The sequence below is a fragment of the Phodopus roborovskii genome, unplaced genomic scaffold (genome assembly GCF_943737965.1).
Source record: "Phodopus roborovskii unplaced genomic scaffold, PHOROB, whole genome shotgun sequence".
Taxonomy (NCBI): domain Eukaryota; kingdom Metazoa; phylum Chordata; class Mammalia; order Rodentia; family Cricetidae; genus Phodopus; species Phodopus roborovskii.
The window spans coordinates 11,118,850-11,146,500 of NW_026126549.1; the positions used below are offsets into that span (position 1 = coordinate 11,118,850).

The 27,651-nt window shown below is 43.7% G+C and overlaps 1 protein-coding gene across 2 annotated transcripts in view; it reads left to right on the top strand.

Annotated features, from left to right (window-relative positions):
• Positions 1-27,651, top strand: part of Tnfaip8 (TNF alpha induced protein 8) — a 109,371-nt gene that overhangs the window by 50,320 nt on the left and 31,400 nt on the right. The window contains exon 1 of one of the 2 annotated variants that reach the window (XM_051200771.1): positions 21,655-21,981. The exons of the other annotated variant lie outside the window; for it this stretch is intronic. Coding sequence (XP_051056728.1) covers positions 21,909-21,981 — 73 coding nt within the window. The 5' untranslated portion in view covers positions 21,655-21,908. Of the gene's footprint in view, positions 1-21,654; positions 21,982-27,651 lie in introns of those variants that run through there. 2 annotated transcript variants of the gene reach the window in all.

Sequence of the window (27,651 nt, forward strand, 5' to 3'; positions counted from 1 at the left end):
TGAGAGCCCAGCAGAGGGCCAAGGGGCTCAACCACTCCATAGCTGGTGAATTTCCCCCTAGGATGCCAGCGTATCTCATGTTGCCCTCTAGTGGAATGATCTGAGATTCACATGGGAGTGCTGCCACTTGTTCCTGTTTGCCCTTGAGTGTTCTAAGCAAGAGTTAGAGCAGAGGAATGTACCATCCTCCCTGCGTATGCTATTAATTTAGACACTAGGAATTTGGAGCTGGGTGGCAGTGTCAGGAACTTCTCATTGGCCGAATGTTCCTATCTACAGAGGAGGCTAGACAGTGGGCCTGCGCGTGCCCAGTTCTGTAGCAGAATGCAGGCATGTCACAGCTGGCCCAGGCGCTTTATGTCTTCACTTGAGCTGTCTTGTTTTTTTCATGTGATTTTCATGTGATCATGGGCACCACAGCCCACAGTGCTGAAAGCCAAAGAAACAATAGAGAATGGCATGGTCTTCCTTTCCACACAGTGCTGTTCCTGTGGGTCCCAATCATTCTTTCAGGCCCTGGGGACACAGAGGTAAGTTAGGCAGGTAGAAAGGCATGCTCTTGGAGAGCAACTGTTGTAGTTGAAGGACACTGACCCCCAAACAAAACAATACGTAAAATCTGTAATAAGTCAATGCTAAGTGCTAAGTAGGGCAAATGTAAACATGAAGAGGGAACTCTCTCTCCCTTTCTCTCTCTCTCTGTGTGTGTGTGTGTGTGTGTGTGTGTGCATGTAAGTATACATGCACACATATTGAAGAGTTATAGAACTGATGATTGCAGTTGTGAATACTCACTAAGCATCTTATATTAAACTCACTTGAACAGTATAGGAAGGTCAGCTAAGACTATCCCGGGCAGAATGTTCTAGGCAAAATGCAAGCAGCTGCAAATGCCCTGAGGTCAGAACGTCCTGCTGCGTTCTGGATCCCAGCTTATGAGAAGAGAAGAGATGGGTTAGAGATGGATGGGGGTAAGACTACAGTGGCCTCAGATAGTTTTAATCTATTTTAACTTTTACTGGGCATGAGGTGAGAACTTGGACTTCAGTTTATAAATGAGCTCAGGCTTAAGAAATCAAGTACCCAGGCTTAAGAAATCAAGTCAAGTATCCGTGGCCATCCACCCTAGCAGTACCACGTTGGGATAAAATTTACCTTTCTACTGCAGCATCCTTCCTACCACCCTGTCTACCCAGGCAGGGATGTGTGGCTGCATACAACCTCAGCCTTCCAAGTGCTGTGAGCTCCTCTTGCATTGATGTTTCTGCAGGATTACCTTTGTCTTTTCCCCAATGCATCAGTACCCACCAGTAGAGGCCCCACAGCCACCATAACAATGGATCATTCCCTTTTGAGTCCAAAGGACAGCCATGCCAACACTACCTGCTTGTTGGGGGAATGAAATAAATCCTTTGTGTTTTCCTGATAATTCTTGACTGGGCAGTAGATGGATGACCTACTCTTCATCTGTGGTCATGATTAGGTTATTTGGGCATAGTTAACATAGATGAAATGTCAGCACTCCTAAGGTGCCAGGAAAGTGAGATTGAACATCAAATATGATTTAAATTAATTTGAAAGAAGACGTTGAGACAAGTCAGAACTCATAGTCACCAAATGCAGTTTGTCCTGCATAGGTTTGCCCTGTCCTTGTCTTTTTGTTGTATGTTGAACTAGTTCAAAACATTTTTTCCTCATTGCATCTCTTTACATCATCTGACTATTGTCCTCTGGAAACAGACCAAGTCCTCTAATATCAGTATGTGATGTAGGTCAGACCAGGGCTAAGTACAGAAACAAAGTGACTTTGAGATGTCACCTGCATTGTCTCCTCTTGTTTAATCACAGAAGGTGTTTTCATCTTGTGTACCCTCTGATCTCTTACATGGTTCTTTCCCCTCATCTTTCCCCTCACCATTGCCCACTACCTTCTGCTTTTGTGCTGGTTTGAATAGTTTCTTTTCTTTCCTTCTTTTAAATGCCAGCCAAGGTCATTTCATATTCCCTTGTAATGATTGCTGGAATTCTTCCTGGAGCCTGTAAGATGAGCATGAATTTCCTTTTTTCTTATCAGTTCTTGGAGTAAAGTTCTTTGATTACTTTGGGAGCCTGGGGACCTAGAGTTGTGAGATCTTTTGCTTTATACTCTTCAGGAATGTGATGGTTTAACGGAGCTTTCTTAGCCAAATTTGGTGGGAATCTAAGAATGGGGACCTGCTGGAAGAAATTCTAAGCAGGGATCATCACAAGTATTTGCTACATGTGGTAGATGGGGAGTGAGAGGCCCTGTTAAAGGTGCATAAAAGAGGCTAGGTAAAGCCCAAATGGATTGTCAGCTTCCAGATAGTTATCTTGTTGGGATTTTGAGTTTCATTTGTGACATTATAGAGTGGGAATGCAGAGCTGTGATTGACTGTGTGCTCAGAGTGGAAGTACAGAGCTGTGATTGGCTTTGTGCTCAGAGTGGAAGTACAGAGCTGTGATTGGCTGTGTGCTGTGTTCCTTGTTCAAAGCAGCACCACATGGACTCTAAACACTTCTGGGTTCTGGCATCACACTCTAGACCCTCCAACCTTAGCTTCCCAAATGCTGGCATTAGAGGTATGAGCTCTCAAACCCAGCTGTCTTTGAACACCTCAAAGGCAAACTCAAACCCACCCTTCCTGTACTAGCACTGTGTTGTTGATTTGCTATCTTTTCAATTAACTATTTGATGACATTTCTGCCCTTCGCCACATGTGCTGTGGCATTCCTGAGTGTGCCTTCAGTACCCAGGAAAAACCCCAAGTCATACCTGACCTCACTCCTGGCTCCTTACAGTCTAGAACATGGGGCTTTTGCCTGCACAAACCTTTCCAGCACCTTGTCCTAGCCTACAAATGTTGTCCTTTTTTGCCCTTTGTCAGGAGGGAGGTAGTCAGCCATGTATGACAGGACCTATCAATATGGGATCTCTTAGGATGCTAAACCCCTGAGCTGTGAGATAGGGATGAAATCCAGGGTCCAGGCCCTACAGTCAGGGTCCAGATCCCTACCTGTCTATGCCACTGGGGTTTCACAGTCTTCACACTTTCTACCTGCCTCAGAACTCTGCCTCTGATGCCACTGTCATCCAGTGCTGGACTTGGCCCTGCTGAAGGCTTTCCAGACTTCACGCTGGCCTAGCTGAAGAATCGGGCAGCTCTGCACCGCTGGGTCCTTGACCCACTAAGTTTTGGGCACTGGAAATATGGTGATGTGGCTAGTAAGATTAGAAACATTCTCACTGTCACCCCCTCAGCCACCCCAACATTGTATCGGTAAAAGCTCCCAGAGTTGAAAAAAGGAAGCAGGTTTAGACTGGGCACACAGACTGAGCTTTGCATCAGCTTAGTGTTGAGGGCCAGGTTAATTTAGGAAGAACCCACTTGTTCTTCCTGGTCCCTTCTGTGGAGGAAGCTTCCTCCTCAACTGGTTTCTCTCACGGCACTAAGATTCTGTCATAGATCTAAACTTCTGTGAGCCACCTTTCAGATACCTTGGACAAATCTCTGATGTCTTGAGGACCAGTGGCTTAGGCGTGGATTGCCTGAACCTCCTTCTCTATGGCAGAGACATCTGTGATCACTATAGTTGTACTAAAATGGTCAGGGCGTTGACCAAGGAGAGAGGAGTGGGAGTGGTGCTGAGCCTCAATGTACACAGGCTGCACAGCATTCCCACTAAGTCGCTTCTCATTGGTGACTGGCCATGGTGTGATGTAGTGATTGGGGTACGGGGTATGAGATGGCCAGGTCCCAATGACTAATGTCAGATACAAATTCACCAGTCTCATGACCACTGTAACATGGTAGATCACACACAGAAATTCTCGAAGGTCAACAGAGCATCTTTAAGGTAACCCAGACAACATTGACAGTATAAGTCAAGAAAATTAATTGCAGCCAGTTCTTCAACCTTTTGTAGTTTACATGTCACTATAAACATTCAAGTCTAATATAGCTCTAAAAAACTGTATAACTAAATTCCTGCAAAGGTCAGTATTATATATAAATACGTGAGTTTTATCATTGTGTTTAACTAATTACTTTATTAACTTTAATCAAATAAGTGGGTTCTGGGTAATGTAAGACCTTTTGAGGGTGCACATTAATATTTGGGAGTTTGTTTTGATAGGTAGTCCTGCCTGGGAGTGACTGTGAAGGCAGAGAAAGGGTTGGGTCAGCACTTAGGGGGCTGGTGACAGGGAAAGCTATAGAGGCAGGAAAGTATTATCTTGTGGTGAGTTGGTTGACACAAAAGGTACCACTATATCCTTTGGAGCAGTGGTTCTCAACCTTCCTAACACTAGGACCCTTTAAAACAGTTCCTCATATGGTGGTGACCTCCAAACATAAAATTATTTTTATTGCTACTTCTTAGCTGTAATTTTGCTACTGTTATGAATCATGATGTAAATATCTGATATTCAGAATATTAAATGGAGAACCACTGCTATAGATCCCTTGCTTAGTATATCATAGTGTTGCGCATTGTCCCCAGTCAGCAGCAATCCCTACTATGTTCTGGAAGAAAATTGATGCACAGGGGGCCAGGACTTCCTTGTTATTAGTGGATTTCGGCCCAAACCCTAATGAAAACTTGGGTGAGGTTTCAGGGGACCTGGGTCAAAGCATATTATCATCAGTGTATCTGGAAGCTGGTTTAAGTGGAGCATGGAACTCCTGAGGTCACAGCCCAGATTCTGGAGGGTCAGTTGTATAGTTTCCAAGAAGACACTTGTGTGATTAGCTTTGGGATATTGTGTGAACTTCCTGGGCCCATTTTCATGTTTTTTAACAAAGTTTAAAGAATGAGGAAATGATTCTGCCTTTGGTTGTTAGCTTCTGGTTGTTGGGTTTCATGCAGGCTGTGGTAGACTGTATCTTGAGGAACTGAGTTGTAGGTAGCTGTGGAGATTTGAGTCCTTTTGGTGAGAACCCATATACACAGGCAGGCAATGACCCCATTTCTGTATTACATGCTACAAATTAGCTATGAAGAGGCTTCAGCTGGCTGGGTGCCAGGTATGAATTGCTTCTACTGTTGTTGGTTGTAAACCAGATAGTGGCCACAGTTCACTGAATGGAGTTGCATCCTTTGCCAAGCCAGAGTAGGATGTTGGCTGCCAGGCTTGTGCTCTGGGACATTCATATGTCAGTGACAGTACAGGAACAGTGTTCATGAGACCAAATCAGTCAGTGACCCACAGCAGGACATCTCTGGAGAAGCGCTTTCAAAGCCTGGCCATGTTTTATGAAGGGACTGGAGAGTCTTGTGGCAGTTTTGCACTCCTGTTTTGCAGAGAGTCTGATTACAATGGTTGTGGTTTATGGTCCATTGGTCCACTGATCCATCGGCAACCCTATTCCTCAAGGGTTCACCTGCAGCCGGCCCCACCACAGCAGGAAAGAAGTAACGATAGACATTTGAGTGGTTCACAGCAAATAACAGGGTGTAAAGAAGTGCCAGGTAAGAGACTGGGGATCTTGAGGCTTTTGGTGAACAATACAAAGGCCCTTAACATAAGGGTTCTCAACAAGTGAGATGCGACCCCCTTTGGAGGTTCATGTAAGATATTTACATAGCGATTCTTAACAGTAGCAAAATTACAGTTTTGAAGTAGCAATGAAATAATTTTATGGTTGGGGACATGACAGCATGAGGAACTGTATTAAAGGGAAGCAGCATTAGGAAGGTTGAAAACCACTGCCTTAACAGCACTGAAGTTGGAGGAAAAAGAAAACTTATCTGGCCAATGAGATGATCAGTTCAGGGTCTAAGCCCACTGACTTTGGCTATGACTGCTGTGTTTATTTAAAGTGAGAGATATTAGATTTTATGGATGTGAACCTTTTATTTGTGTGTGTGTGTGTGTGTGTGTGTGTGTGTGTGTGTGAGTGTGACTGACTTTAGCTTCTGTCTTGGATTAGAAAACTGGCTGTCAGGGAGGGAGAAGGAATTGGGATCAATATGTAAAAAAGAAAAAATTATATATATATATGTATATAATGTAATATATGCATATACACATACATATATATACACATGCATAATGTAATATATGCATATATACATACATATATACACATACACATACATATATACACACACACCTCCAAATTGTTCACTTATAAATTGGAAAGTAATATTTGGCCTTTGGAGGCTCAGTCGATTCAGAGAGGCAGAGATGAAACTTCAGTCAAAACAGTTCTGAATATTTATGTCACTTAAATAATTTGCATTGCTGCAAACCAAGAACCCCAAACTTTTAAACCACATGTTCCTGCCCTGTGAGTTGTCTGTTCTCGTATTAGGAAGCTATGAGATTCCTGGGAGTGGAACCATGGTGGCTGTTCATTCTCTACCGTCCACACTCTTTAAATTCCTCAGCTCTGCTTCCCACCCATAGCCCTCACCTCTGCAGGAAAGAACCCAGTGAATTGCTATCGGATGTTAATAATTCCCAGGCCCTTCCTCCAAGGAATGCTTGTGTTTTCAAAAGAGCCTCACAGTAGAACAGGAAGTAGGGTAGAGTTTCACTCTGAGTACCGCCTCTCTAATGAAAGTATTTCCTGTTGGGGTCCTGGGAGCCTCAGGCATGTTCTCTGCCCAGCATCAACCATAGGGAAGTGGAAGGAGTCTGGAGTTTGTCCTCTTTAAATACATCATTCCAACTCCTGACAGAATCTATGCAGATGCTTGCAATTGTGTTTTTGTTAGAGATTCAGGGTACCCACTCACCTCCCTATGGCTGGTGTTGACACTGGTAAAACTGTGGAAATACAAATATCCCCCCTAGACTAAGAGTGTCAGAGTGTCAGATTCTTTTTTTTTTTTTTTTTTTTTTTTTGGTTTTTCGAGACAGGGTTTCTCTGTATTGTTTTGGAGCCTGTCCTGGAACTCACTGAGATCCACCTGCCTCTGCCTCCTGAGTGCTGGGACTAAAAAGGCTTGTGCCACCAATGCCCAGCACAACTTTCATTTTTTTAGGGAAACTTTGTAAATGAATGGTCTGCCATGCTTTCTCTATTAGGTTAATACTGGCCTTTGGCTTCTATCTCTAGTTATGTGACAAAATTCTTTGTCAAAGGACCACCAGTGGCTTCCTCATCAGTGTAGCCGTTGATCTTGCCAGCCTTCCTTCCCTACTGGCCATTCTTGAACATGTGTGTCTGTGTATGTGCTGCTATCACCGCCAAGATCCTCCCCTGTCCCCTCCTTCGAATCTGCACATTTTTCTGCCAGGCTTCTATGGTGACTCCATCCCCCTGATATGATTTAGGTTCTTCTCCTCTGAACTTTCATGACACCTCGTGCCTTTTTGCTCCTGAACTTGCCATACAGTACTTTAATTAGTGTATCCTATGAGTCCTTCTCTAGCCCCTTCCTCCATTCACCTACTAAATGGCTCTTCAAGGACAGGCACCCTAGCCGTTGCATCTGTACTATTTTCCTGTAGGTTATGGGGGCTCCACAAATATTTGCAGAATGGAGAAAGGTCAATGAAGATGGTGTCTAGAATGACACAGCTTTCTTTAAAGCAGGGTTTTCTTAACAATGCTTGGTCTCACTTGGTCCCTTTGCTAGACAATTGAAGCTGTAGAGGGGGAGCTACATGCTGTCAATAAAAGAGAGAGAGAGAGAGAAATGCCACCTGGCCATGATGGACAAGATAGTTGTCAGGACATCCTGGCCCATCAATAGCAAGTACTTCTGCATTGCTTGTGTGAAAGTGGGAGTGGCTATTGATTAGAGGGGGATACACTTGGAGGTTCAGAACAGGAACAGAATGGAGAATACATTATTTAGGAGACCAGGCAAGTTGGTTGTACTTAACTGATCCACGTTATAGAGGAAGAACTTGAATATCTGATTGTCAACTGGAGAATAGGACAGAGTTAGGGCTCTCACAGCATTGTGTGTGCAAGGTTGTGTTGAATCTACCAGACTCCTTAAGGAATGTCCAAGGCAAGTTTTAACTATATACAAGTTTACCTTATGTATCTGAGAAATCAGATCCTCACCATCTCTTCAAAGCACGATTAGTTCTGTATCATATATTAGTACAGACTCTCTAAAAGAACAGCTATAAGTAAGTATGATCCTGATCACTCACTTTGAGTTTTGATCTTTTTGTTTCTTTATGTTGGGCCAAAATTATTGCCTGTGTGTAAAAAACAATGACAAAGGACACCATTATTAGGTTTTGGAATGAATGGTAACCATAGCTGTATTGTATAACGTATGACTAGCTACAGCCCACATCATCAAGAAAACACCTCTCCTGGGAGCTGGAGAGATGGCTCAGCAGTTAAGAGCACTGACTGCTTTTCCAGAGGAACCTGAGTTTGATTTCCAGCACATATGTGATGGCTCATAACTAACTGTAACCCCAGTTCTAGGGGATCTGACATTGTCTTTTGGCCTCCCTTGGCATGGCATGTACATGGTACATTTTAGGGAAGTGGGAGGTCTTCCTTCTGTTTAGGTGTGATATTTTGTTCTTTATTAGTTACCCTCAAATTCATCAATAAACCAGATTTGGGCTTTAGAATCTTAAATTTCTGGGAATAGATTTCTCTTGACATTTTCTTGTCATTGATGAAATGTTGTGGGCCAGTGTTGTGGGCCAGTCAGAATTCAGAGAGATAGCATTTGTGTGTGTGTGTGTGTGTGTGTGTGTGTGTGCGTGTGTGCGTGTGTGTGTGTGTGTGTGTGAACACAAAAAGATGCCACACATAAAGGCAAAACACCTATACACATGGAATAAAGTATTAAGTTTTAAAAATATGCTCTGTCGATTTGGCAAATAGAGAGTGGATATCCTGTGTGACTTCACAAAAGACTGTGAGCTGCTCAGGAGCTCTGTTTATATGGGCAGAGAGAAGGCTGAAGCTCTTCCCATGTGGGTTCCAACCCAGACCTTAGCACCCTCAGATGTGTGAAGTGGAGCCTGCTTCCTCTGGCCACACCTGTTCCCTCAGAGACTTCTCCTTTCTATTAATGTCTCATCCCCTTTCCCCCAGGCAGAATCTCAAAGCCTCCACATGGGATCTACTCTCAGTATTTCTTACTGTCTGTATCCCTCTTCTGAGTTGCATGACAGGTTTACCTTGCAGTATCAGTTCCTGCTCAGATACCATGGGTATACAGAAAAAACACGGAATAAGTGTTAAGTGCCGAAGACTCTCATTGTAGTCTCAGCCCTGGCTGGTGGCTGTGGGCCAGCCACTTAATGCCTCTGAAGGTCTGTAAACCCTTGAGGAGTGAGTGTTGAAAGCAACACTCGAGATTTCTTCTTTAAGGATTGTTATGAGGATACTCCATAGTGTGGAGTGTGCCATCTTCTTCAGAGACATGTCTTATGATGTGCCTCGTGTGACATGAACTGCAATACATTATAGATGGTGATACATTATGTGTGAACTGCTGAAATATGACATCATTTAACCTTAAGGACACAAATTGTCTGAGTTACTGATTCAGAATTTGGGGCTATGGTAGAGGGATTTTCTTTTCCACCTTTGGCCCAAATAACAAGGTACTTGAGACAAACAAGGTACTTCCTTTTAAAAAGAAGTATTCTTCTTAATCTTTAATTCGCTCGATATTAGCACATACTTATAGGTGGCAGTGTGATGTTTTCACATCCCATTATCATTTATAAAATGCATAATGTTGAAATCAAGGTAACTATTATTTCCACTCCTAAACTTTTATCATTTCTCATGATGAGGATTTGAACTCCTCTTCTAATATTTTATACAACAAACAATTTTGTAAATGACGTCATTCAACTGTGCTGTAGAATACTAGAGCTTAGACTTCCCACCCAACTCTTTTGTATCCATTACCCACTCCCTCCCCTTCTCCTTCTGCTGCTAGTGACCACTATTCATAGTTTCTGCTTCCAAGGATCAGCTTTCTTGCTATGCTGCCTTTTTACATTAACAGATTTTTTAAAATCTGTTAAAAAAAAAAGTCAAAATTAATTACACATTGTGCAATGACGAATCCCGAACTAGCTCTATAAAGTGCAGCACATTGTAAATGAAGGCAGTTCCGGCAAGGCGGCTCACTGCTGAGAGACCAGCTTAATAGAATGTCATGGCCTGGAAGAAATTCATGGCTTGAGCAGAGAGGTGTCTGGAATTCCCATCTGGGATTTATTAGCATATGATGCAGGTGGCGTGGGGCGGATGTTAGTTTTTAAGGAAACAAAGTCTTCAAGCTGAAGATGGCGAACTTGTTGCTTTGTAAAGTAGCCACAGCTGCCAGTGTCTTCCTGGCTCTGGAAATTCCATCAGCTGAAGTGGAATGTTGCTCAATCTGTCTTCTTAGCGATCTGGATGGCAACTGTGGTGGGTTGGCGAGATACCTACTTAGCCTGCTTCCATACAGCAAGAGTAGCCCATCTGTTGCACCCAAGAGTCCAGTGAACGTCTTCTGGGAAGGTTGCATTGTGCCCCTACACTCTGTTTATAAGGATGATAAAGCAAATATGTCCACTCTGAGCACACAGTAAAACAGAAGGCTTGCAGCTGGCAGAATTGCTTTCTTCTTGGCTCCTTTTCTGACGGAGTTTTTGGGAACTTGTTAGATTTATGAATAGTTGAGGATTACCAGCCTTGGTCTCCAGTGCAGTACAAATGCTCCTTTAAACTTTTCTCTCTTTGAAGATAGTAGGTTTGTGTTTTCATGCTCCCTTATAATATGCTTTATGGGAGGAGGAAATGAAGTTTATTCTCACATGTTGTCATAAGTCAGTATAATGAAATGTCTTGATGATTATTTTATTGGTTATAATTTCCCTTCAAAGTGCCCAATATGTGTTATGGATCTAGATAGGAATACAGGCAAGCATGCATAATGGATATCTTTGCATTGGAAGTAACATAACTGAATTATCTGCCTCAAAAGACATCTAATATCAAGCTTATCAACAGTAGAAGTTGCATGAAGTTCACCACTGGCCTCAGCAGGCTTCATAGAAAAAGGGAGCCCTACGTGTGGCTTTGAGAGGGACAAAAAGGGGATCTAGTTGAAGACAAAAAGAATTAGGCTAGCAGCAGCTGCCCCCACGATGTTACTGCAAAGGGTGTCATGATTCACCACAAGGGTTTGTAAGTAATTTCCAGTAAATGGAAACAAGTGTCAAACGTTTCAGAATGATTATTTTTTAACCTATTGGTGTTTGTGAATTTGTGGGCACATGCTCATGAATTTGTCCCAGAAACACTTCATGCTCTCATGCATTGCTATTGTTTTAGCGGGGAGGGCAGAGATAAAGGCACTGGCTGAACCGGGAATGGTGTCTCACCTGCAGCCCTGCTTATCTGTCACTTTGAGAGATGCAAGACTGTAGTAGATAGGGACTATTGTATTGTAGCTTTCACAGGCATTTGGGTTTTCAGCCCATGCTGCTGGGAGAAACCAGCTTTAAAAATTGTAGGTACTGCCACTAGAGCTGATAACTTGACTATCAGTGCAGGAATAGAGGAGAAAGGGTCAGGAAACAATTTGACTGGCATGTGTGTTAGAAATAAAAGAGGGGGGGGAGAGAGAGAGAGAATAGCTAATATGAGTGATAACCACCTGACTTCTAGACACCTAAATGTCTAGTTTGCCTAAATGAAGAAAATGAATGTTATTTAGGAAGAAAATCAAGGTGTTCAAAAAAGAATCAAGATGGCCTCTGATGGTGACTGCAGGGGAAAATGTTCCTGGATACAGTGACCTTCAGCAGCCATCCAAGCAGATCAGTCCTAGGCCAATGGAAATATGTGGCCAAGGTAATAAGTATTTGTATACTAATAACTTTGTAATTCTATGAAGAAATAATATACTTAAATTGAAAGATTAAAGGAGTTTTTTAATTTTTGTCTTTATTTACTAATGATATATATGTACCTGTGAGGAACTGTATATATTAGTCAGTGTGCAATCTGGAAACTATATGTTAATTTGAACACAGAGATTTAAAGGAAAGGTTATCTAGGAAATATTGCAGTGGTCTCTCTCTCTCTCTCTCTCTCTCTCTCTCTCTCTCTCTCTCTCTCAGGATAGAGGAGGAGCTAGAGAGATGGCTCGGAGGTTAAGAGCACTAGCTGCTCTTTCAGAATACCTGACTTTGATTCTCAACACCCACACCGATGGTTCACAACCCTGTAACTGTAGCTCCAATGGGTCTGATTTTCTCTTCTGGCTTCCCTGGGTGCCTACACACATGGTAGCATATACTCACACAAACACATATACACTTAATCTTACCAGTCAGTTCCTGGTTACATAACAAAAATAATTGCAAAAGGTATCAAAAGTATATCCATGCATCTATATTCATGGCAATAGCCACAGGTGGGAGTAACCCAAAGTCTGTTACAGAGATGGTGTGGAGACGGAAAGTAGCCCATTAAATAGTTTCCATGATTTAAAACATTCTGAAGATGTACAGTGATGCTAGCTATACAAACATGTGAAGGTACTTAATGTCACAAATCTACACATTTTCATGGTTGTAATGACAGTTTTTATGCTGTGTATATTTCACCACAATGGCAAGCATAGTAATAACACACCAATCTATTGTAAAGAAATATTAAATCTGACAGGGACTGGCTGGTAGGAAATACAGAGACTGCTAGCGAACAAGAAAGAACAACTTCCTCCACTCCAGATATCAGTTCACTGGGGGGAAGCCAAGTCACCTGGGTGCTTGTTGTGCTGGCAGAACATGCTGGGAAGTAACCCTGTAAGCTGTTCATCAGGAGTGTTACCGCTTGGGACATTTGCCTATCACCTGAAGGGTATGCCAGGAGGAACCACCAGGTAATGCCAATCAGTCTGCACTAGGAGCTAGATGCCCATGTCACCCACAGAGAGCAAGTGCCAAGTCCCAGAAGGGAACTTTTTCCTATAAAATTTAAGAAGTTCCACCCACTGAATAAATGCAGAATTTTATCAGCTGCGAAAGAAACTTTGGATAAAGCCCTAGAGTTTTCTCCCAGGAGTTTTCTCATAGCTCAGAATGTGAAGTGACAGGGTCTGTCATGAGTCACCTCACAGTTTCTTCAGTCTTGAGATCTGATAGGGTTCTGTAACCCCAATTTCCTGTTCTGTGTTCCCATTCACAGAATTCTTGTGTTTATCACATTTCTTTGGAAAGAAATGATGTCACCACATGAAGAACAGCACAATGTGACATTAAGCTATGAACAAGCTTGAGTAAAACCTCATGCATTGCACGTTGCCTGAGAGATTGGATGTTATTCTGCTCCTCTCCCTGCCTTCAATCCAATATACCATGGCATGATTGTGGGTTTATTGTAGTTCACTGAGTGAGACAGATAGATACACGGACACCCAGTGTGGACGTCTCAGAGCTACAGCTGTGAGTCCTTATCAGCAGCTTTAGGCCACACAACTATAGCTAATGGGAGTCTAAGGAGTTGATTTGGTAGGAATGCATTAGAATCATATGTAGTAAAAATTGTAAAGTCAAGATTAATTTTGGAGATCTCCTAGGAAATTACTGAAGACTGGTAGCCCATCCCTTTATGTTTCTAAGAGTTACTGAGCGAATGCTGCTTCTAGCATGGGGACAGGTTTCTTTGGGACCAACTATAGTTGGCTTCTTTTAGAAACATTTTGCAATGGGAAGATAGCTCAAAATAACTAGAGGAGAAGATTCTGAATGTTCTCAATACAAAGAAATGAAAAATATTGACAAGGATGGATGGCCTAAGTGTCTTTTGTTGACCAACATACAAAACATCACAGTATACCATGAAGATGTACAGTTATTATGTCAGTATTTTCATGATCATTCTTTCTTCATTTTACATTTGTATAAACTTTATTTATTGTGTGTGTGTGTGTGTGTTTGTGTGTGTGTGTGTGTGAGAGAGAGAGAGAGAGAGAGAGAGAGAGAGAGAGTGTGTGTGTGTGTACGCACATGGAGGTCAGAGAACAATTTGAGGGCATCAGTTCTTTCCTTCCACCATGTGGGCCCTAGGGGTTGGTGGCAAGCACCTTTTACTGCTGAGCCACCTGTCACTCATGTCTGTCAACTTTTAAAAAGCTATGTGGCCTTGAATGTGACATTCGCCTGTCATGTATAAGGGCTACCAGGGTAAAAGGCCAGGCAGAGGTGCAGAGAGAGGGTCAGGAGGGGAGCCATGAAGTCCCAGCTCTACGTCAGCAGATGTTCCAGGATAAAATTAGGATGGACTGTGGCCCAGGTGCTACTTTGCTATTATTTGCATCTGTTTGAAATGATTGAGTATAGCTGAAATTGGGAGAAAAAAAAAAAAAAAAACAAATGGGGACTTTGCTGAATTCAGTAGTTTAAAAAAAAAGTCAGTGGAAATAGATTTCAGATTGAGAAAGTTAATGATTTTTAACTTTATTCTACAGAATTAACAGGCTTTATATTATACTCTGTAACACGTACATGGCCAGGTGGGGAGTTAGTCAGAACACGCAGCCCATACTCTTGAGACAAAACTGGCACGTGTTTCGTTGGCTCTTCTTTAAGGTCTGGCTAAATAGATGGGTTTTAGAACCTGACTTATTCAAGTGGAAAAACGTCTGATCCATCGCTGGAAAGGAGCCTCTCCTCTCCCTGCAACCCTGTTTGGAGAAGTTCTGCTTCAGTCCACATTTTACCTCCTGTTGAGTTTGTCTGTCCAGTGTCAGCCTCGGCCCCTGTGCCTGGAAAGCCCATCCTATCCTGGGGCTTCTCCACAAGCTTTTTCTCGCCCTTAAACTGTGATCACCTGGCATATGGTCAAACCCTCCTAGATTGTGCTCACGTCCAAAATCTGATGTAAAAATCAGATCGTGACAACTGGACGTAGGTTCAACTGCCAAACAGATCTCAAGCTAAGAGTCTGAATTCAAATTTCCACATGTGGCAAACAACTTTGGGATTTCAGATTTTGTTCAGAAACTTACACACACACACACACACACACACACACACACACACACACACACACACACACACGAAACCAAAACAAACAAACAAAACAACTCTTCTCTGCTCAGATTCAATCATTTGGGACTCATTCCTCAACCTGTCTTGATGTAGTTCTCTAGCCCCTCAAAGTGAACACAAAGAAGAGAGAAGAGATTATCGCTGGAGGTTCCAAGCAGAGCCCCTGGCTTCTGAACACTTCACAGTAATCAAGCACAGATGTGTGCGGGCCGCCTGTGCTGGAAGGTTGCATAAGTATCTCAGATTGCATACAGCTCCAGCCACCCAGCCAGTGTGATTGGGTCTCAGTAAAGTTGCTCAGAAAGAAAATTTACTTATGAATCTATGTTTATCTCATCACACAATTATTTCTTCAGTGTAAAGGAGGTGGGGGCCTTGGCTAGCTGGGAAATAATCTCCTAGTTACTGCCCTTAAATTTGAATTTCAGAAGCTCACTAGAAAGAGGAACTGGCTGAGGCTTCCTTCTCAGGAAAGTGTGTCTGCTAAGAGAGGTAAGGGAGGAGGTGGAGGATGGGTGCTGTTATCCTGTTGCTGATGTGTGTAGGGGTCACATCAAACACAGGCTGGAGTGGTGACAGCTAGGGTTGCTTCCAGGCTTGCACTCCCGTGACTGGCTGTAACTGTTGATCACTTGCATTTAGGAAGGTCAGCGTTCATTTGTCACTGTTAACTCCATGCTGCCCACTCAGTCTTGACTCCTTCCCATCAGTCTGTTGAATCCTTTCTGTGACGCCATCTCATGCTTTCCCATTTGACCCCATTAACCTGGGCATAGGAAGAATTTCAGACCTATTGTCTCCATTATCTGTAGCTTGTCAATCTGGGTCAGCATGTAGGGTTCCAAACAGACATTCCTAAACAACCCAAACCAGTCTGATCTCATTCACGAAAATATGAAGCAAGGAGACAAGGGGTGTGCTATAGTTTGCACTTGGCCAGCGTCTTGGCTCATTTCATCACTGTAACTGATAAATAAGTAGCATCACCCCCAATTTACAGATATACAAATAGAGGCTTAATGGCTTGCCTGTTTTCAGAGGAATTCTTTTTAAAAAGAATAGAAAGAGCAAAACCAGCATGGGTTCTGCTATGCTATCCATAGTAAGGCCAAGAAACCCAAATGGAGTCTGGTGGGGGGGGTTTCCCCCTTAATTCGGTTGCTTCATATCCATGGAAGCTTAGTTAGGGTTCCCTAGTGAATTTTCAATTAAAAAAATCAATCAAAAAAAAAAAAAAAAAAGCCGTAGCTGAGTAAATAGGGGCTATTAAATTTATAGCTTATTTAAAGCACTAAATGTCAAGAATGGAACGGAATGGCTTTAATTTGAAGTGGTGACCTCAGCATGTGAACAGAAATTAGAGCAGTCTGGGCTGGAACCACAGCCAGCTGTAAACTCTTCAGTGACCTTCCAGTGTAGCGATCTTTGAGGTATTCCTCTGTGAAGGGAGGACTGGCTTGTATAAGATTAACTGGATAGAAAGGAGGGGCCCAGATGCAGGAGACAGGAAGGAAGCTGAGCTCACACCCACAGTGACCTGGAGCCCATTGCTCCTCAGGTCGGTGACTTGATGAGTCATGGAACCTTCTTTCTTTCATGACATATCTTTAAAATGACCATAGTGAACCCAAATGGTAACTCTAAATAAACCTATAGTAAGAGTGTCCCTCTGCTAGTTTCTCGCTGAATGGAGATCCTCTGGTCTCCAAGCCGAGGCCTTCTCAGGTGGATCCAGACATTTGATCCCTGGATAGACAGTCTCCCTTCATGTTTAGCAATGAAGTTTCAAAAATTGAGCCTTTAGCCATCATCAACACCTAAGACTAAACAAAATTCCAGAAAGGTAAACTGAAGCAAGATAGGAAGGCAGGGAAAACTTAAGAGGGCATGGGAAGAGGAAGGAGCCCTTCAACTGGGAGTGTAGTTGAATTTTCTCACCAACCAATAGTCAAGGGTTTTGACGTAACTAACAAAATCTGCCACGAAGAATGTCAACGTGGGAACAACATTCCTTTTTAAACACTGCAAGCAAAATGGTAAAGTACGAGTCACGTGACATGTGAATTTACTCTTACTCCCTTCCAGCCTGCACTATCCACTGTACCTCAGAGACCACCCCATATGATCCTGTCATCTTCGCCCCTCCCACACTGCATAGGGAGGAAAACCGAGAGAAAATTTTCTTAAAAACACCTTGAAGAATGTAATGGCAAAGGCTACCAAGTCATACATATTATTGCCTACTGTAGAATACAGTGGTGCCACTTTATCCAGAGAAGCCACACCTATTTATTGGGTTTATACTACCCCTTTCCTACGAAAGGAATTACTGGTAAGTATTCTAGGAAAAGGATCATGGACTCACAAATCCATCAATATTTTCTAACCTGGGTGTGTGTGTGTGTGTGTGTGATCGTGTGTGTGTGTGTGTGTGTGTGTGTGTGATCGTGTGTGTGATCACACAAGTGTGAATACACAAGCTTTGTGATCACCTACTCAAAGCTTTGTAGCAAGGATGATTTTCTTAAAGAGAAATGGAAACCAACAATGGAATCCTAGGAAACAAGTGTGTACCAGATGCATAGCTCTTTGCCTGCCAGTGCACACCTCAGTGTCAGCGCCTCTTCCTACTCCCCCAGAACTATTTGCTCACACCCAGAATATTAATGATTATGTAAGATTTTCTGGAACCATCATTGAAAGTCTGAATGGAATTTGCCCATAGCTGCACACTCCCCGAGTCTGGCGACAGTAACCCTTTCTCTTCCCACCTCCACACTCTTTCTCAGTTGCCTTTTTTGATCCGGGCACTTCTGTTTCACTTGACACTCAGATTCCCCAATCTCACCCCTCTTCTCATCAACATATAGGACCACATGAAGATGAGCTTAACCTCCTCAGAAGATACAGAAATGGCCTCCATTGTTAAATGAGTCCCCTCTCTGCACTGAGACAGAGGATGCAGGGCAAGGAGGGCTGTGGAAAGACACCCATGAGGCCTTCCCATGGTTTGGAGAATTGAGTGTGAACGGTGTCTTGAGGGTGGACAGTCCTCAGCCCCAACCAGATGGGACCAAGGACAAAGACCCCTTTCCACACTTAAGGACAGTGAAAAGGTTAGTTTTGTACACAGATCATAGGAGTCTTTGAAGATAGGTAACAGAAAAGTTGAGGACAGACAGCCTCAGGGTCAAACAGAAGAAGGCCATTTAGAATACTCCGTAAATAGCCTTTTTCGTGACCTATAATTTTATATGTTCAGATCCCTGGTCCTGACACCAGGGCAGAAATAAAAATAAAGACATTCATTGGCATGATCAGAGCTGCTCATGAGCCAGCAGTTGCCAGAGCAGAAGTAGTTGGCAGAGGTACCTGGTTTCCACTGCAGATAACCAGACCTGCCTTGAGTCTGCTGGGGAATGTGACAGTGTAACACTCCTGGGTAGCCATGCCAGCTCTTCCTACTTCTGTCTCTGGCCTTCTGAGCTGAGAATTCTCCGAGCTACTTATTCTTCAGAGGTGCTTGGGTCTCTGTAAGCCAAAAGGCCTAAAGTCACCTTCTCTTTTCTTTTAAAAACAGCTTCACTGAAGTGTCATTAAACGGAGCATTGTCCTGTTGCATGAGATTCAGTTGACTTATTAAGACTTAGTTCAGTTGGGTTGGCATTAATAGTTTTTTCACAGAACCAAGTACCTTGTGAGGAATTAATTTAATCTGTGCTCCAGAATTATCAAAATTATAAGAGGAAGCTCCAGCTAAGGAAGACCCACTTATATGTGACTTGGGTAAATACTGAGTAGTGTCTGTTGACCCTTTGCAGTGTGGATACAGATAAGAAAGCTCCATGATTGCACAGGTGTGGGAATGCAACACAATGATTATGTATGCCTTTTTCTAGATCAGAAATGTTGCCATTTGAGTTGCTATTTTATATTAGGTGATCTATAATGGATGGTTAATGTGACTTCTGAGCTTATTGTTCAAGTAACAACACTTGGCTGCTTCTCAAACACAAGAGAGTAAATAGGGAACTGGGAATATAGCTCAGTGGGTAAAGAAAGTGCTTGCCTAAGATCCATGAAGCACTGGGTTCGCTCTCCAGACCTGAATAGACTAGATACACATGGTTGAAGCCCATAATCCCAGCACATTATGGGTGAAAGCAGGAGAATCAGAAGTTCAAGGTCATACTTGATCATAAATTTCAAACCAGCCTGCAATCCATGGACCCCATCTCAAAAAGACAAAAAGTGACTAGGTCTGATAGACAGTGGCAGATCACTATGATGTACTGGAGCATTAGTCACTGTGGTTAGTCCAACTCTTTTTGAGTAAAATCCTAGCAAAAGCAACACTGCCAAGCATTCACTTGGAAGTAGCATGAGGCAAAGCGAGCCCCAGAGATCCTGCTATCTGTTGCCATGATTTTGCAAGTTGGAGGCATGAAGCAAAATAGTTTGCCCAGGGCAGATGGCTCTGAGGTTTTAGCACTGTGTGTAGAGTGCTTATGGCATACAGTCTTTTAAAATAAGCTGGGCATCGTTGCTCTTGAATTCTATTTGAACATTCTTTCCCAAGGTGACTGCTGGACTGTATTTGAATAAAAATGTTTCTCTGGAGGTTTCCTGAGGATCGTGGTGAATGTTCAAAGATCAGCAGGGCCGTTAACAGGATTTTAAGTTGATTATCAGGCTGCTGTGGTGCTGTTCAAACTGTCTGTTCAGCACTTGTTCTCCTTGGCTAACCTGGGCTGTGCTGAAGGCCGTTTTGTGAACCCATGTAAAAACAAGTCAGGTATCAAGGACTTCTATGGAACAGACTTTAGGAGGTTTGCATGTACTTGGGTTTGTGAAAGGACACTTAAACATTACATAAAGGGGCACTTTCTGAAGGAAGAAAGTCATTCTGCTTGGGGCAAATGGATGTGGAAGCTGGGCTGTCCTCATTTGTATAATCATTAGCTCACTTTGAAAAGGTGCTGCTTCACCCCAGCTATATATTCACAGAAGTTATCTCATTTGTGTAGCAAACAGCATCTGTGGACATCTGGCCGGGGGGAAGAGGCAAGACCAGATGCTGTAGGGTAGGGAGGGGCAAAATGATTCCTCAGAACGACAGGCAAGGCCACATGTGACTGACAAGGGAGTGATTCTTTTGATTAGGAAACATACCCATCCTTATCTCAGCTGTGTCTATCATGAGCTTAAAATTAGGGAGCACAGACTGGGTTATCTCAGCAGCACTAGGATGTGGGACAAAGGAGACCATGGTAACCATGATTTTCAGAAGGGCGAAGCCTGTCATCCTTCTTCAGGCATGCTCAGTCTCCTTAGGCTCCACAGCACTGATATTTTCCACATGTGTCTTTCTCCCCTCTGGCTCATATGTCTTGGTTCACCTCGTCCCTTCAATAGAAGAGTGATAAAATTCTGGAAGAGTCTTAGGCATGTTAGAATTACCCATCTATAGGAGCTAATTTAGTATCAGTCCTTATATTATTATTTATAATACCCTTTTGCCTATGAATAGAATCGATACTTTTCAAACTTATTGCTGAAATAAGAGGCAAGAGTAGTCTTTACAAAAACTTACTTCATAAGGTACAGTAGTTAGTGATAGTGCATGTGTAATACTTAAGCTATCAAATCACTTTGTTTATACCTTCTGTAATACCAGACAAATGTGTGAATTATATATTGCTTTTATCTTTGTTTTATAGATGAGCAATTGGATGCTTAAGAGGTTGTTTTTATTGTTGTTGTTGTTATTATTATTATTATTATTTTGATTAAGGCCGTATAAGTAATAAATAGCAGAACTAAATCTAAACCCAGATTGGAAAAACCTGGGCAGTTTACATAGTCCTTTCATTAAATTTAGCATAGAGCATGGACCTCTCTCTCCCCATATAAAAGTAAGATAAGGAGAAGGAGGGTAGCTGGAAAAATATACCTCTCCTCACAATCTCCAGCTGGGGATTCCTTCCCATCGGGTGTTTCCTTTAAGGTATGTCACTTGAGGCCCCTCACCCTAGGATTGGTGCTAAAACAAGGCTTGGTGAAATAAATACTTCTGCAAGACCTGTAAGCTGGTGGAAGCAGTCGTGCCCACCTCTCTGAAGGGCAAACAGGAGCCACCCAGAGCTTAGACTTTGGTGGTAAGAGCCAGGTGGGGAGGGACGAGCAGGATGGCCCTCCTGCCCTTTGCCCTTTCATCTTCTGTCTGTCAGCATATCCCAAAGCCAGAGAGGCCTTTAGGGACCAGCAGCTTGTTTAGAGGGAGCCAGCCATGCATAAGGGGCTTCTGCCTAGCCTGTCCTACTTTCTTTAGAGGCCATTTCTGCTGGCACTGGTGAAGTTTGTGCCCTGTGAAAGGGACCCTTCCAAATGCTCTCGCAGCATCTGTATCAATAGCCTGAAGAAAGAAAGAAAGAAAGAAAGAAAGAAAGAAAGAAAGAAAGAAAGAAAGAAAGAAAGAAAGGAAGGAAGGAAGGAAAGAGCGAGCCCTGAAAGGGTTTTCATATATCCGACCTAGTAAAAACTCAATACAGGGAATGTCAAAAATGTCACTCCCCACCCCCCTCCCAAAGGAAGTGCGAGCTTGCCCCAGTGCACTTCTGCCCCGCACCTCCGTCCTCTCCAAGGCACCTTTCCTGCGCTGGGGCCCCACCTGCCGGGGTCTCCTCCACCCGCGGCGGCCCCTCGGGGGCGGACTGCTGTGGCCCAGCCCCGCGCGATTCGTCACTCCTGCGGAACTTTCCCCTGAAAATCCCTCCCGCAGCCAGCCGCCCGCCCCGGGAGGTTCTGATCTCAGCGGCTTCCTCCCACCGCGTCCGCCCGCCGGCCTGCGCGCATCACACTCGTCCCGGAGACTCGCAGCCACACGTCCATGTCCGCGGCAGTGGCGCCTGCGGCTGTGCACCCCGACAGCATGCTCTCCGAGGCGGAGGAGCCCAAGGAAGGTACGCCGGGCGCTGGGCTCTGCCAACTTCAGCGCAGGAATGTGGAGGAAGGCGGGAGCAGGCGCTGATGGGAGCAACTAGCGAGCAGTGGGAACTTTGTCTCCCCTCAGCCTGGCTGGACTCCCCTCAGCCTGGCTGCAGAGTCCAGTGCGCTGCCCTGTCCCACTAATCAGGCAGTTAAGGGACAAGGGATCCAGCATCCGACTTAGCCAAGCCAGCCCACCAACGCTGCTTTTCAGATTTCTCTCGAAGGGAGAAAGCGGGCTTTGACTGTTAGGAATACAAAATGCTCCTGGAATGGGCTGACTGTCTGCCTGCCTGCCTGGGGACAGCCCAAAGCTGGATTCCCAGGAAGAGTCCGAGTCAGGGTCCCTTGAAAAGGGGTGTCAGAAATTGGAATGGACATGCATTTCCGGCTAAAAGGGGAAGCTGAGTGAGGAGAGAAATGAAAGATCTTTATTTGGGGAATATGTTCGGGTTTTGATTTTTTTTTTCTCCTTGCTAGCTCTTCTGCAGTTTTGCTGGGGATTGAAAAATGTGAGGGGGGGGGGGCTTTTTACCATTTGAAATAGGAGAGTTTGTCCCTTTCTGTCTTTGGAAAAGCAAGAGTTTCATTTACTGCTAACAGAGCTGGTGACAGGGCTGGAGAAGCTCCAACCAAAACACTATTATAGCTGGTGTTAGCTTGGGAGTTTATTTGTGTGCGAGTGTTTGTGTGCTTTGTTTCCTGGAACTTTATGTATACAAAAGTCCACTTGTGAATTGGGGGATTGGAGTAGGGATGGCTGGGGAAAATCATGTGGGTGGGAGTGTTCAAGGTTGTGAAATCCCCCTTTCTTTTCAAGTAGCTTCTTGGGAGACTGCTAACTTACAAGTCAGTCACAGCTCGTGCTGAGCAAGGAAACTTCTGCGTTTTGCAATGTAGGCTTTCAATGTGGCTCATGTACCTAGCTATGTGGTGTGAGGGAAACTGTCAATTGAAAGGGACTTGTTTAATAGAAATACAGGCCAGCCAGCCGGCATGAAAAGTGACAGCTAGGAGCACCATGGCTTTGGAGAGCAGCGTTACCCTGTAGCGGCCCCTGTACTAACAGAGCTTCGTTCTGATGCTTGTTTTCTTGTTCTGTTTTGTGCAATTTACACAAAGTCAAAAGGAAACTGGAGCTGGGCTGAGAAGCCATTCTTGAACTTTTTAAAAATTGCAAAACACTCAGATTAGCATTTTCTTCCAGGCCTGTTATTTCCCTGTCTTTAAGGAAAGGAGTGTGTGTGTACGCGCGCGCGCGTGTGTGTGTGTGTGTGTGTGTGTGTGTGTGTGTAAAAAACTGCCAGGTCAACTGTATTAAACCTCCCTCTAGCAAAAGCCCACACTCTCCCCTCCCCTCCCTTTTGCTGGCTCTGGTTGTGAGATTGTAAGCAGCAACATGGAAACTGTGGTGTAGTGGGCACCTTTCACTCGGTCCTCATCTGCCCTTGCCTGCAGTCGTTAGCTGCCACACACACGCTTTGCCCTGAGTTTTAGAGGAAGCCCAGAATGTTTGCTTCTCGTAAATCAACCTGAGCTGCTAGAATTTTTAAACTGGTAGCAGTTAGGGTAAGATTTTTTTTTTTCTTACTAAGTCTGAGGAAAATTAATGACCAGATTCATTAATTGACACCTCAGCTAGGACATGTGTTTGACTCTGTGTGTGTGTGTGTGTGTGTGTGTGTGTTGTGTACCTGCCAGGCTGGTATTTTGTGGGCTCTAACCCCCTCATCTCCCTTCACTTACAGTTTGTGGGGTTCTTTTCCCTGGTGGCAGACTTGTCTGTCTTGTCTAGTGAGATATCACCAGGATTCCTTCATACTAGCTGAATTGAAAGAAAGTTGCCTTTGGATGCTTCATATCCAATCTGTTGTAATGGTGAATACTTCCCGGATTCATTATTCCAAACCCTGGTAAGAGACTAGTGTACTTTCATTGGGGTTGAATCTAGAAAAAAAGGCCATCAGATGTAGAAGCCCTTGGAGGCCAGTTTATTTGTTCATGTGCATGAATGTGGATGACTATGATTGGGGAGATATGTTCAGCTTTCATAGATTAGCATGCACTTGACTCTGTGCCAGCTTAGCTCCCGCCAATAGTCACCTCCTAAAGAAATGCTTTCATTCTGCCTGCTTGTTGGGTAGGTAAGTGATTGTGCTTAAAGCAATAAAAAAACAACCCAGAATTTGCTTTGTGAAAAGGAGAAAGTGTTTAAGATATCTAGACACAAAGTGAATGGGAAGTGGCCAGTTTATTAAGAAGGAGAATGCCTTTGAAAAGACCATGTCAACAGTTTCCTGTGGATATTGGGCTTCCTGAGGAGACAATTAATATCCACATATTTGGCATTTAGTTGCTTCCTGTTGAGTACATTGCTTAATTATGAAAGAAGTAAAAATGAATGATAGTTGAGATCACTGAGGATGATTTAGACATAAGCACTGAGAAATCCAAGACTCCTTTGCCTTGGAAATCAATCAGGGTTTCAATAGTGGAAATGCAAAAGCTATTATCGCTTTGTGAGAACTTGGGAGAGAATTAGGGCTGGCAGGCAAAATGAGTACCACTCTCTCCTCCATTGCTCACACCAGCCATTTCCCTTTATCATCTAACGTCGGTCATTACTGCGTCACCAGTCCCGATATTTCACAATGAACATGGTGGCCATTAGACAATCTCCTGCTTGCAGACTGACAGCCTCATCTTCAGCCACACTCACCAATCACCCTCAAGCCTTGGATCAGGTGACTTTGATACTCCATAATGACACTCTTCCATCCTGGGCCTCCACACAAGTCTTTCTTGGTTCCTTTCCTTCCGCACTTAGATGAGTTCACATTCCCCATTCTAGGGCATTAGGGTTTGCCATTGTTCTGTTCCAATACCCTCTTCTTTATCTGAATCCTTTTCTTGAGCAGCCCTTTGGAGAAGCCTTTTCTGAACCAACCCATCCCCCATCTGACTCAAGACCACCCCCAGTTGCCTTCTTTCAGAACTACTGACCTTTTTCCTGCTGATACACACCACACTGGGTAACCTCTCTTCCTGACTACAAGTTCCTACACAAAGATGTCTTGTTCTCCACCTCTCTCTCCAGAACCTGCGGAGAGAGGTGCTTGTTAAATACCATAGAATAAATGGATGACTTTTTATTCCCATCACTTTGTCCAGTTTTAGGCATTACTTACTCACCCTTTAAAGTAACCCTTTCTTTAAAAACACTTTGTTATTGCTTTCATTTTCAAGACACCACCTGGCTATGTAGTCCGGGCAAACCTTGAGCTCACAGTGCTGCTCCTACCTCAGCCTCCCAGTGCTGGGATTACAGATAAACACCCCTTCTGCCAGCACAGATCTGATATCCATTTAAGGTTTCTACTGAAGACCACGCCCCTCTTTTGGGTTCCAAACTATAAGCTTGCATGCTCTCATCAGCTCTGCCCTTCCTTTATCCTCTGCTTCCAAGTGCTCACCAAGGAAGGGCTCTCATTTTCCCTTCCTCATTACCCCTGGAATACATTGGAGCTGAGCGTTTGTACTCCGATTGTTATAAGAATCACCACCATCCCTAGAATTCCAGTGGCAAAAAGTGGAACATAGTTTCTGTTACTGTAAAAAGAAAAAACAATTGTTGGAAAATTAGAATAATTCATACATTCACTATGTCAGACAGTTGTCTGTCACTGTAACAAAAATATCTGAGCTAATTAACTTCTATGGAGACTTTTTTTTTTTTGTTTTTTTGTTTTTTTGAAATAGACTTTTACTTTATAGCCTAGGCTAGGCTTTAAATTCCCTATGTGTACCCATGGGGGCACACTATCCTCTTGCCCTAGGTTCGTGGGTGCTGAGATTTCACGTATGGACCTCGATGGTTGAAGGGTTTATCTGACTTGCAGTTTTAGTGGTTTCAGGGCATGACTGATAGGCCTCTTGCCTTGGGTTTGTGCTGATGACAGTTTATCATGAGGAAGGAAAACCAATAATGAGGTGTACAGAAAACCAGAGAGAACGAGGACAGGCTAGGGTGTCACCTTGGCACCCTCCCACCCCAGGAAAAGCCCCACCATCTTTCAATTGTGCCATTGGGGGCCTTTAGATGTAAGCTTGTGGGTAACCTTTGAGATCACATCCACAGCACCTGCTGGCTAACAGGCTGGCAACCCAGGCTTTCGGGATGTATTAGGTAGTGCAGTCAGATACCTAAGATACCTGGTTAGATTGCCACCAACACCGCCACTTCCTCTAACTGTTCAGGTTTTCTGTTACAGAATATTTGGTCATCCTTAACCTTCACAATCTCAGATATTAGCCATCTGGTTGGTCTTGGCTGACTGAGTTCCTCCCTTGCTACTGGGGGGAGAGGGTGCTTCTGATTCCAGTACCAGTAAACAGGAGTCTGAGTTCCTCACTGTGAGTAGGAGGAGACCTTCTCCAAAATGGGGAGTAATTATTTGCATCCCCTTAACCGCAACAATCTGCCCCAGCACTTGACCAACAGTACTCTCTTTGGTTACTTCCTCATTCCTCTCAAGAACCCTGTTTCCTTGGCTGTGATCTCTCTCTGGCTCTGCCTCAAGAGGGTTCTGTCTTCAAGTATATCCATTTTGTTGAAAATGCTCTTCCACGCTGTTCCCTAGCATCCCACAGTTATCCAATGTGTACTATTTTCACCTGTGTTACAAGAATTAGTTCCACTTGCCTGTACTTTATTGTGAACTTTTTGACAAGTTTATACATTTTCCCTTCCTGAACCCCCTACCAAACTGGGGGCATCTGATATGGAAGGAGTGAAAGATGCCTTATCAAATAATTACTTTTAAATGAAGACATGTGATATGGCAGAATCTTGAAGAACATTGCTTAGAGGTTGCCTCGCTTCTTTCTAGAATTAGAAATGGTACCTCCCAAACCCAGAGGACAAACCTATTTTGGTTTTCTTTTAAAAATTCACACAAGGACTCTTAATAGCACAGGCAAAACAAGTATGGGGTCAAGCGTTGTAAATTTTCTTGAACACAGAAGCAGCAGCTTTGAAGCCAGAATATACTTAGTTGTTTCCTATACTAGACTCAGTGTGGGGCATACTTCTCCTAACACACTTGTGACATGATTCTTTGTATCTGTCCCAGTTGACAGCTAAGCAACTTCAAGGCATAAACAACTGTACCTGAAGCTAGAAAGGTAAATCAGGATTTGAACCGAGACCAACTAACTGTGGAGTGTGTTCCTTCAACCTCTGTGTAAAACCTGCCCTCGCCCATCCTCGTGTAGGCAGGCTTGGGGCTCAGTAACTGAGTCTCTGTAGCCTGGGTCTGCTTGTGCCCTAGAGAAGTCAGAAGTGGGGGAGAAAGATGCTCTGGCTCATTCACTCTGCTGCCTCTTGGCCAGGAGGCCAGCTGCTTGGGCACTCTCAAGCACCTCTATCAAGCCCAATTGCAGGAGATCTAGAAGTGAGCATCGCAGGCATCTGCATCCTACAAACATGGAGGAAGCCAAGGGCAGGAAATACTTGCTGGCACTATTCGATGTTCTTGTTAACTGCAGTCACCGACAGACTAGAACCTTGGGACCTGTTCCTTCTGTGTAATGTATTTGTGTACTTGACCATGTGACAGCATGTGATATTTGACTTTCTGTATCTG